The 12,722-nt window shown below is 33.9% G+C and overlaps 1 protein-coding gene across 1 annotated transcript in view; it reads right to left on the bottom strand.

Moving 5' to 3' along the window:
* DACH1 (dachshund family transcription factor 1) overlaps positions 1-12,722 on the bottom strand; it is a 409,856-nt gene that overhangs the window by 104,213 nt on the left and 292,921 nt on the right. Inside the window, exons 5-6 of the mRNA XM_058548287.1 lie at positions 10,488-10,623; positions 6,643-6,777 (exon numbers count right to left, since the gene is read on the bottom strand). Coding sequence (XP_058404270.1) covers positions 6,643-6,777; positions 10,488-10,623 — 271 coding nt within the window. The remainder of the gene's footprint in view (positions 1-6,642; positions 6,778-10,487; positions 10,624-12,722) is intronic.

Here is a 12,722-nt window from a genome sequence, read left to right on the forward strand (position 1 = left end):
CTAAAGTTTGCAGACATCCTAAGAAGCAACTGAGGTCTTCTGCATCAATAAATGTCTCTATTTCTTTTAATAATATTCATATTTATTATGTAATAATAAATTTCTGGAAAATGTAAATTCTACTCTAGGTAAAATTGATAGTTCATTTTATAAGTGGAATGTGTGAGTGATTCAAAGAAGGAATTCTTGCCCATCAGAGGTGACTTCATTTGATTTTGGACCCGCTCTGTTGTGGCCCATCCATATCTCACACCCAATACTGCCTATGTTTACAAAGCCAAACATATTTGTTTCCCCTCAATACATTTATTGAATAAATTCAGGGACAATAAAATTGTATTAATGAAATTAAGACTTTTTTAACGTTATAAAAATTTATTCAGGCAATTACTTTCACAATCATTGATATAGAAAATATCTGATTAACATAGTAGCTACTTTAGTAATTTTTTCTTCCAAAATTGTGCACATTACAATGTTGTCATATGTAATCAAAACATTCTCTAAAATATTGTGGTTTCAATGTTCCTATTTAGGGTCAAGCATAAATCATGATAATTGTGATATTATGAATTGTAAACAGAAAACATTCTAATTCACTGGTTCATAACATGTATATTTTCCCATCTATATAATCAAGACACATACCCATTAGCTAATTTGATAGTACTAATGGTTTCATGGAATAATCATACGGGTCAATTGGTCCAGACATATATTATCTCATTTAACTCTGAAAATAAATTTATTGTACCCACTAATGCCAGGCTCTGTACTAGGTATACAAAGATGAGGAGAAGACACAGCTTCCGCCAAGAAGAATTTTGGTCTGAGCACTAATGGATAAGGAGGCATATATATCACAGGTAAGGAAAGAAACTGAATTATTTGGGAAAGGACAGACAATGCTTGAGAAAGGTGAAAGTTCAGTGTGACAGGACAGTCAGCAAGGTGCATGGGGAAAAAAATAAATATTAAAGTCCATATTTTATACTATTTGCCCAACATTACAGGTATGTCATGGGAATCTCTTAGGAAAGATTTTCTACGAAAATCTTGCAGTATTACTGCAAGCGCTGTTTCTCAAATTATAATTCATAAAATAATAAAACCAATACCTTAAGAAAGTTTCACGTGAGCTGTGGCTTGCCATGTGAAATCTATCTACTTGGGAAAGAGCTCTGGGGTTCAGAGAAATTTGTCATCCAGGGTTATGAATCACAGAATTAAGAGTATAGGTGTGAAGTTCAACATTTTTATTTCACAGGTTTGGAAACTCAAGAGTAAATTTACGTGAGTAGGTATTTAGGGAGAATATTTTATGAGACTTCGAGAAATGCAAAGAGAAATTATAAAGGATAAAAGTGAAGGAGAAGTTGCATCTTAGAGAATTTTAAAATGAAAATACTCATGGCCCTATTTGTGTGTTAACATTATCAAAATACGGAGATTTCTGAAGAGGCTTTCACTCTAGGCACATCTATATAGTCACATGAGATACTAACAGGTTCAGATTTTTGATATATGTGTATATAACATTTACTAACAATTAATTTATGTAACGTCAATCCAGAATTTTGTGTGCGTGTGTGAGGAAGATTAGCCCTGAGCTAACATCTGTTGTCAATCCTCCTCTTTTGGCTGAGGAAGAGTGGCCCTGGGCTAACATCCGTGCCCATCTTCCTCTACTTCATATGGAACGCTGCCATAGCACGGCTTGACAAGCGGTGCGGCGGTCCACGCCTGGGATCCAAACCTACCAACCCCGGGCCGCCAGAGCGGAGGGCTTGCACTTAACTGCTATGCCTCAGGGCCAGCCCCTCAATCCAGAATTTAAAAGAAAAAAGCCATTTTTGAAGGTTCAGTCCTGATTTGAGTAAAATGATAATTTTTAAGCAATGAGAAATATGCAAAATATACTTCAAAGAAATTATTTCCACAAACGAGAAAAGTGATGGCGTAGTCATTTAAAAAAGATGTTTTGGAGGAAAATGGTCCACAAAGTTGGATGCTAAGAATAAAACGTTAACAAGAGAGGAAATCCCAATATGGCCAGAGTGCTAACTACTTTATTGTCCTCAAATTCGGAGTACCAAAGAAAATCTTTTATACAAGTATATTAACTACTGGAAACCTTGAGCACTGCCACTATGCAGAATATGCTGCAAAAGAGATGTTTCATGGCTTGAATAAATCCCCTGTATTTCCTGCTTCTTCTTAAATTATTCCTTTCTCTAAAATGGCAGAGATTAACTTCCTGCAGGAGTCACCAATGAAAGAAAGTTTTCATATTTTTTAAGAAAACAAATAAAGGGAAAAGCCTCAATTATATGGAAAATTAGGATACAGATTAAGAAAAAAATCTGACAATTACAGCAAAGAGAGAGAGGGGGAGAGAGATGGGACGCAGTTTTTGCATTTCATCTGGTTTATTTCACATATCTGGCATTCAGTAAATATTTACCATTGATTATGTCATTTTGGTATACTTAGTCCAAGACTGAAATACACTAAAGTAAATTAAGTATTCAGTAGTTAGTCCAACTACAAATGCTTAAGTTTTCTATAACCAGAAAAAGCTGATACTATAGACTTATCTGTATCATATATTTAATTTTTGGTAAATTAAAAATTAGATAAATTCCATAATAACAAAAAATGTGTATATGAAACTACATGCATAAAGTCTGCTCAAAAATGTGTAGAAAATAGCAGCAGTTTAAGAAAAACCAAGAAACAAATTATGCATGAGAGAGCAGCACTGTAAATTAACATCATTGGACAGATACGCAGGGCAACAATAGAGAGGTGCAGCGTAAAGAAACAGTGAGCCTATTTACATAACTCAAACGTCAATTATTACTGCCTATTCCACTAAATTTAGACTGAGGAAAAAGATCAGCAATGTTTTTAAAATCCAGAAAGCTCTACAAAACTTGGAATATCTTTGGAAAAGTTAGAAGAAGTAAAATTGTTTTTGAAGCTGTGAACTGTATCACAGTTTTCCTCAGCATATATCTTTACTAAACTCCTAATTTTAGTCAAAGTTTATAATATTAAAAGTATTTCTTCTTACACTTGGGATGATTGAAACAATATTATATGTCTGTTACTTCTTGATACACTAACTCATTTTCATATTTATATTTTGAATGTACTTTAATTAAACTCTTCCTAGGTTCAAAGGTCACCTAGAGGGCTTTTATTTTTAAAAATAAGAAGTGAATTTACTCAGCACTTAGTACATCTGAATTCTAATACCTGTAAAACCACTGGTTCTTCAGCTAACGGTGAGTTGATACTCTGTCTAATAGAGTGGAGTCAATAGGTTTTTAATATTAAGAAAATTTTAAAATGCTTAAAAATTACTGATGATTAAGATTTTAGACCAAGGTAATTTTCAGCATAAAAATTAATTTTGGTATCTATTTTTAACATCAATATTTTCCTAAGAATTACTATCTTTTGAATAATTTAAAGTGGTAGGCAGCAAATTACATATAAGAAGTTCAAGCCTAAAATGACACAAACATATAATTAATTTCTCTACAAATGTCTCTAAATGAAATCGCTTGTTTTAATATAGATATGTGTAGTAAGAAAGTTACAGGGCTAGTACGAGGCACATGATAAATGCAGTCATGAAAGAAAACAATTTTTAATTTAGTAGAGTCTATCAATCTAGAAAGCCCATGAATATTTACTATTAATTCAATATGCTGAAAAATAGATAAACGAGAGAGAGTATGCACAAGAGAGAGCAACAAAAAACAAAACACATACTATAATACTATCAAAATCTATTACAATTTCCATGACTACATAACTACATTTGAACTCACAAAATGAGTTCAATGATAGTTTTACATGCTTAGGGAGAATATTAAAGTAAAAACTTATTTTCCTCTATAAAATATACACTAAAATATTGGAAAACTGCTGGGATATGGTCATGGTCTTTATATTGACAGAAAATCCATTTTACAAACTTTGATGTGATAAGTACTATTAGCAATATAGAAAGCTTTTGTGTACATTCATGGTCACAACATTCTACTGTTTCATATAAATGTACGTTCTAAGTTATGTAATTCTACCTTTTGCCTTCCTATTAATCCTTAAAGAGTGTAATCCTCACAGTTGTGTTAACTTCCTTCACCCTCTCTTAGAATCTTCTAGTAATTCAGCCCATATCACTATGCACTCATAGATTGTCTAGTCTGCTTAAAGTAAATGTAACCCAAGGATGACTCCAAAGAGTTCACGGTCTAGTACTGGAAGCAGACCAATGAAGAAATAACTTCCAAATACAAGGTAAATGTTGTAATGAAGATTTTAGGGGCAGGCACACAGGAAAACCAGAAGTGAGGTCCCTAGATCAATCTAGAATACTATTTCAGGAAAGGCTCCACGGTGGCAAAATGATAATAATAAGAAGAAATAAATGAGAGATAGATGATAGATAGATTAGATAGATAGATAGATATAGATAGATAGATAGATAGATAGATAGATAGATAGATAGATAGATAGATGATAGATAGAACTCATGAGTCATGAAAAAAGAAATAGTTACAAAAATTATAGGTCAACTCAACTTGAAACATCAGGTTGTAGAAAACTCCACAAAAATTCCAGTGAGATTCATTATTCCAATCATGTTATTGGTCACACCTTTGGTTGTGTTCTCTTCACTACCACCTCTGGACTTTTGTATTTCATTCTCAGCCCTTCTCCACCAGGGTTCTGCAAGAAAATTAAGCCCTAATTCCTGACATCCATTGTATATCATAAATTAACTTCTCTCTTATGCATTTCAAGTGAAACTAGCTATGCAGCATCTATGGGAGGATTGAGAAATGAGTCACTAAAATCATTTTCTGTAGGCTTTATTCTTTTGTAGAACCCTGGTGGAGAATGGCTGATTAACCCAAACAAAGAATTCTTAAATTTAAATATTATTACTTAAAACTTAAGTCTTCTGTGAAACTTTATATGTTTTCACTATGCTAATTTTAATATTTCCACAAATAGATTTTTGATTAAATATAAAAGTCATATGTCAAAATATATATAAGGTACAATATATATGACATTTTTATTCATTGTTGAAGAAGAACTCATGGAAAAATTAGAATTAAACATTTAGAGACCATCTGGCCTACTGATGCACTCCATGTAGATGAGTAATAATACTTGATATCAAATTTCAGAATAAATAACTACAAAGTGGCCTTAATGCTGCTATCTCTCAATTATGCCTAGATTTTGACATTAGCACTTAGAAAAGATTATCATTTTCTCATTGACATTCCATACTGCAGATAATCTAATTTGTAGAAATATTGTATTCTTTATCCCTACGGGCTCAGCAGAGTTGAATGGAAAAATGTTTTACGAAAACGTTTTTACTTTTTGTGAATAGTCATTTTTGAGAAAAAAAGTTCCTCCACCTTAACCTAGTCTTTCGCCAATCATTTCTTTCTGATTATTTACTTTTTTGTGTGTGTGTGTGTGAGGAAGATCGGCCCTGAGCTAACATCTGCCAATCCTCCTCTTTTTGCTGAGGAAGACTGGCCCTGGGCCAACATCCATGCCCATCCTTCTCCACTCTACATAGGATGCCGCCACAGCATGGCCTGCCAAGCAGTGCGTCGGTGCGCTCCAGGATGCGAACCAGCAAACCCTGGGCAGCCATAGCGGAGTGCGTGCACCCAACCACTTGCTCCACCGGGCAGGCCCCCTGATTAATTATTTAAATGTCCAATTTTATTTCTTTTCCTTTTTGACAGTCAATTAATTGTGCCTTTTGTAATTATGTTTTCCAAAGAAATAATCCTTTTCATAACACTGATTATTTGATATTCATGTCAAAAAAGATAGTCAAAGTACCCACTCTATATTAATAAAATTAAAAAATATAAAATTAAGATGCAAAAAATGTGGAGAGGCTCCTATATTCACAATTCAAAACTTACCATTTGAAAACATGAATTTTTATCTACTAAGCCCAAATTTCCAACATGCACACTAAAATAATATTTTAATTTCTTTATGAAATAGGGCATGAAAACACAAATTTTTGCCTGTGAAAATGAATTAGGCTGATACAAATGAAATACAAATAGGAAACTTTCACATCTTGGTACAATCTGGGCTTTGTTATTTGTTACATACACTTTTGAAACAACTACTAATACATTGGTAGATAAGATTCACTTCTGTTTCCTGATTGGTCCAAGGACCATGTGTCTTTTAATCCAAAAAATATTCATAGTAGTCCTTTGAATATTGTTCTTGCTCTATCATGCTAAGTAAAAGGACAATTGGCCCTGAAGGCATTGAGAAAGACAAACAGTAGATAGACTTCAGGAACTCAGAGATAACAATTAAAACAAACAATCCTCCTCTTTTTTTAATGTACTGGAAAATTAACACCTACCTGTTGTATAAGAGAAAGGCGGCAGGTCTTCATTCATGCTTCATTTTTGTTGAATAAGCTTAATTTTAACTTAATATTGTAGGTTTTTAAAATGTTTATATGTCATCTTTTTATGTAATCTAGAAATATACCTCAACCCATGATTAAAATTTAGTTCCTATGTTGAGCAGGAGAAACAAGACCATATAATCATATATTACCTTTTTCAATATGCATTCTTTTTGACTCATGTCCCATGTCATGACCAGCCAAATCTCCCTCTTTGGGCCCTGGGAGTACGTTTGGTGATAAACCCATCAGCATCTGGTTCATGGACAACCCATTCTGATGGACAGCTGTCAAGCCGGAAACAAAAGGAAAAAGACAAAAACACCATATAACACACAATGTTCAAATAAATTATTTAAACTCTTTTGAACTCAAAAGTAAATAAAATATTATGGTCTAACTTTAAAATTATAATCTCTCTCTAAGAACACTGTGAAAATTGATAACCATGAAAATACTTGAGGATAAGCAGAAAAATATTGAAAATGAAACCATTTTATCTTATTTTTATTTTACATAAAATGTTTTTTTTAATGTCTGGAATTCTTTTGAATGGCTATACCATTACAACCACTACCAATGAAGTAGTCAAGGTTTTATGTAGTGCATCACATTCTCTCCCCAGTATATGACCTTCCTTAACTCTGCAACAACTACAATATTAATATTAGAATGCTGTTTAACACTATGAAGTTAAACATAATAAATAAATTCTAGTGGAATGAGAGGACAAATATATTTTACAAGTTAAGGCACTGAAATAACTGTTTCAATATTCATTTTCTATTCTAATCAATAAAACACAAAGTTTCATGGATATCAAAGTACTCTTTTAAAAAATTGGATTTGAACTCAAATTTGAAAATAAAGGTGCCCAATTTATGTATATTGAGTGGCTGAATGATTTTAAGAAATGATTGCTTTCTCGTACTATTAAGAGTAACCTGTCACTATTGAAATGATAAAGTTGATGATCAAACACCCTTATGATTTTCACAATCCAGTCAATAAATTTCTTAATAAATTGCTTGTGAGAATCTTGGTTTTGTGCAAAAATGTGGAAGAAGAATCATTCCATAAAACCTTACTTTCTCTGGAAAATAGAGATTTTTAAAATATCATAAGCCTATATTAGGAATTACCATTTGGAAATCACCATAGTAATAATTGTTTCAGGGAAGAATCTTCAATGGATGATTCTAAGACTAGTGGAGTGTAAGTTTGATGAAGAATAGAATATTTACATAGTCTTAAGATAGCTCCTCACAAGATGCTCATTACCTTATTTGCTCATTATTTATCAAAGGTAAAAAACAGGTAACTTTATAGTAGAGAAATCTGGTAGTCACCGCCTGAACCAAGTGATGGCTATCTCAAAGTAATGGAGAAATACATCTCCTGAAACGAGGCACTGAGAAGGACACGCTACCATGTCTGTGTGATTCCTGCCAAAAATGCATAACCTAAGTCAAATCATGAAGAAACATCAAAAAGTTCCAAACTGAGTGATATTCTATAAAATAAATGGCCTATATTCTTCAAAAATGTCAAGGTACTGAAAGACCAAAAAGACTGAGGAACTGTTCCAGATTAAAGGAGACTAAGGGAATATGACGAGAAATTGTAACATGTGATCCTGGATTGGCTTTTAGACCAGGAAAGAAAAATTTCTTGTTATTAAAAATATTAGTGAGAAAAAAATAAAAGGAAAAATTATCAGTGGGAAAGTTGGTGAAATTTGAATAAGGTGTGTGGTTTTAGAGAATAATACTATAATAATCTATAATAATTTCCTGATTTTGATCATTATACTTTGGTTATGTAAGAGAACTTCCTTGTTTGTAGAAAATAAACAATGAAGTATTTAAGGTAAAGAAGCATGATGCCTGTGATACGGGCACTAGGGTAGCATTATGTCTTTATTGGGGTATCTCTTTCAGAGGGATCATTGATTGGCTGAATCTAGGTGATGAGTATGCAAGAATTCTTTTTGAAGTTTTTATGTTAATCTAAAATTATTTTAAAATAACACGTTAAAAATAAATATGCATATATATGCACATATATGTATATATGCATATATATGTATATATGTATGTGCATGTGTTTATATGTATTTGTGTATATGTGTGTGTGCATGTGTGTATATTTATTTCCATTGGGACAATTATGGTAGTCCATGCATGCAAAAATTTCTCTTTTTTTCTATCAAGAATAAAAAAAAGAATACAATGATTAATTTAAAAAATGAATGTGTACCAGAACTCTTTCAAATCTTCCCCTATTTGTCCATATTTCCATTTCAGTATTATGAAAAAAAATTTTTTTCTTTTTCTTTACCTTTCCAATGACAACATCTTATAAAAGCATTAGAAATGTAACCAAATATTCATCATTAAATTTCTGATTCTAGTACCAGCATAACACAAAAACATACAGAAAATATTTTATTTGAAAAATGGTTTGACGTAGCGAGAACTGGGGTTTAACAGCCTCAGGAATATCATTGGTTTGGGAATCGCTATCAATGGACATATCCATTTTTATTAATAAACAGTTACAATCATCTCTTAGAAAATTAGGGAAATATGTTTTAGACAGGCCAAATCAAGTATTCCTATTTAGAATTATGTTGAACTATTTACTGGTCAATAATAGATTTTTGTGTGTGTGTGAGGAAGATCAGCTCTGTGCTAACATCTGCAAATCCTCCTCTTTTTTTGCTGAGGAAGACTGGCCCTGGGCTAACATCCGTGCCCATCTTCCTCTACTTTATATGGGATGCCGCCACAGCATGGCTTGCCAAGCAGTGCATCGGTGCACGCCCGGGATCCGAACCAGCGAACCCCGGGGCCACTGCAGCAGAGCGCGCGCCACCTAAGTGCTTGTGCCACTGGGCTGGCCCCAATAATAGATTATTTTTAAAAATAATTTTACTAATATTTGTTATCCACCTCAATAGTAGCGTAATATTTAATTCAATCTACTATTTAAGTTATCCACCTCAATAGTAGCCATATTGAGGATTTCTGCTTTACACAAACATTCCTTAATAAGTTATAAAGACACTTGCTAGGAAATGTTTTTCCTATTATGGAAAGGTTCTCAACAACCAAATAACTTCAATAAATTTTGTGTAATTAGGTGACATTTATATACTATAAGCATGATTTCATAAAATAATAACTAAATCCTTGAAAGGATGCAATAAATATTGGTTTTATCAACCAAGATAGTCATTGTTAATATGTTCATTTTGCTGGAAAAACAATGTTAGATTCTTGTACAGACACAAAATAACCAGTTAATTGAATGGCATTTTAACTTTACTCTTAATTTTCTTGGACATGAGGATCAAGATTAAATATCTGAAAATGGGATCATGAAATAAAATATAGCCCTACTTTTTAGAATTTAATAAAGTATGTCAATAACATGCATTATAGACTGTTACTAATTCAAATCCTAAAAGTTAACCAATTTCAAACTCTTCAACCTATTGATCATCTGAATGACTAAGAAATATTTTTTTTAAATTAATTGTTTTAAATTCTATATCTTTTATTTCTTTGTGGATATCTTTGTCGATGCAAGGATGAGTTTTAAAAATTAGTGGATTTCAAAAATGGCAGGGGTAGGATTAAAGGAACGAAGCTGACCTTAATCTATAAACAGTATATTTAGACACTACATATTTGAGAGTTGGAGGTGTTTACTTCAGAAACTAATCTAGAAGGTTACTTACTTTCTCTGTTTCATAGCTCAAATTTTTATGTGTAGCATCAAAGAGAGGGAGTTTATATCAGAACCTGTTAATGTAGTACCATACCTCATGATATTGCAAACTGGGAAACATAATTTTGAGAGATGGCTATTGCTACAGAGCTTCAGAACATGATACATCTGAGATCTATTTGGAATGAGGGCATTTTGATTAGAAAAGCCAGCTGCACCTAATAAAGTTTAAAACGGTGACAAGTAAAAGTATGAGACCTACGGATTCTGTCAGAAGAGCTCTCAGTCCGTGCTGGGGAGCTGGACACGCTGCTGCTGCGATGTGATGATGGGTGACTGCCAGGCCTTCGGCCCTCCTCGAGAGAGGGGGCAGGCGAGGGGCTGTCGGGTACTCGCTCCTATATCACCATGGGAAGGGGGGTGGAGAAAAGAGGTAAATACCTTGACCTTTACTGAAAGAATGTTTATTTTTCTTAATACTGTAGAAATGTGAAGACAATAAACACATTTTTTCATCAACATTTAACTGTATTAAAAGACATCTTTTATCTTGAGCAAAGCCAAAGTAGGGAAAGACTAGAAAGGAAACTGGTTCTCTAAGTGAGCATCACTGTAGTAATGGCAAATGTCAATCCTCTCTGGATAAAAAGAGAGGCCAAAGAGGACAACCAGTTTAGAACCCATTAGACAACAAAGAATTAACAAATCAAAGTAGGTTTCAATTCTAGACAATCATCATTTTAGAGAAATCTTTAAATATATTCTATTGCTTCAGCAAGTGTCTAAGGATCATTTAGCACACAAATTATCAACATAATAATAATACCAGAGGAGTTGTTAACAGCTATTTCATCATGGCACTGTTCTGGACACACTTGGTTGGTCACATTTTCAGGCGTCGTGGAAATCGATTATTATTTAACATTGGAATAATTTTCTTTCATTCTAATAATTTTCAGACTACCTTCTACTTCTAGCTCCAATTCAACCACACAAATCTATTGGGGGAAATTCATGAAATATGCATTAGTTGTATCCTAAGGAAACTTGGTATCATGTTTCCTGATACTAAACATTTAGGTCCCACTCCATACCTCTCCCTCTAAGCCCTGCACCTTCCCTATTAGACTAATGTACAAATATATTGTATAACTGTCTCCAATGAGCTATTATAAATGGAGTTACAGATTAAGAAATAAGATACACATTTGTTAACATCTTCTTTGAGCATCAAGGCATTTATACCTTCAGATATCAACGCCCCACACAGGCGTTAAAGAACTATTTTTTCAATAATTAATAAATATTTGGAAGTGTAGAAGTAAACTTCTACCATGAACCCCGGGCCGCTGAAGAGGAGCGCACGAACTTAACCACTAGGCCACCGGCCAGCCCCAAATTATTTCTTATTAGGTTGCAAAGATGCAAATATTAGAAGAGCAGACTTTTAAAAATTTAAAAGAAAAAAAGTTCCAAAAGGTAATTGGCCTGTAGCCGTCTGTTTTCAAAATATCAACGGTTAATGTAATATGGAAAACAAAGATGAAGCTCAAGGCTTTGTACTCCCAGTGAGAATGAGGGTAAAGCATGTCTTTGGTCTCAGAGGTTCCATAGCCCAGTAATGGTTCGCAATCCTGCTTTGCATTAGAATCACCTGGGAAGTTCTTAAACACACCTATGCCTGGGCTCTATGCCCAGGCTTTCTGGCTTACGGAGTGTTATGGGTTGAATTGTGTCCCTAAAAAAGATGGAAGTCCTAGGGCCAGCCCAGTGGAATAGTGGTTAAGTTTTGTGCTACACTTAGGTGGCCCGGGGTTCTCTGGTTCGGATCCCGGGCGTGGACCTATGCACCGCTTATCAAGTTGTGCTGTGGCAGGCATCCCACATATAAAGTAGAGGAAGATGGGCACAGATGTTAGCCCAGGGCCAATCTTCCTCAGCAAAAAGAGGAGGATTGGCAACAGATTTTATTTCAGGGATAATCTTCTTCACGAAAAAAAAAAAGAAAAAGAAAAAGATTGAAGTCCTAAGCCACTGTACCTATGAATGTGACTTCATTTGGAAATAGGGTCTTCGCAGATGTAATTAGTTAAAATGAGATCATACTGTAGTAAGGTGGGCTTTTAATCCAACATGACTGGTGTCCTTACAAGAACACATTGTGAAGATACAAGGGAAAAATATCACATGAAGAAGGAGGTAGAGATTGGAGTTATGCAGCTGCAAGCCAAGGATTGCCAGCCACCACCAGAAGCTATGGAGAGGCAAGAAAGGATTCTGTCTAGAATTTCAGAGGGAGCATGGCACTGCTAACATCTTGATTTCAGACTTCTAGATTACACCAATGTGACAGTATAAATTTCTGTTGTTTTAAGCCACCCAGTTTGTGGTACCTTGTTATAGTAGCCCTATATGTCGAGTCTGAAGTGGGGTCCAGACATCAGCAATTTTTAAGGCTCTCTAGGTGATTTTAATGTGCATCCAAGATTGAGCACCA

Source organism: Diceros bicornis, chromosome 9 (genome assembly GCF_020826845.1).
Source record: "Diceros bicornis minor isolate mBicDic1 chromosome 9, mDicBic1.mat.cur, whole genome shotgun sequence".
NCBI lineage: Eukaryota > Metazoa > Chordata > Mammalia > Perissodactyla > Rhinocerotidae > Diceros > Diceros bicornis.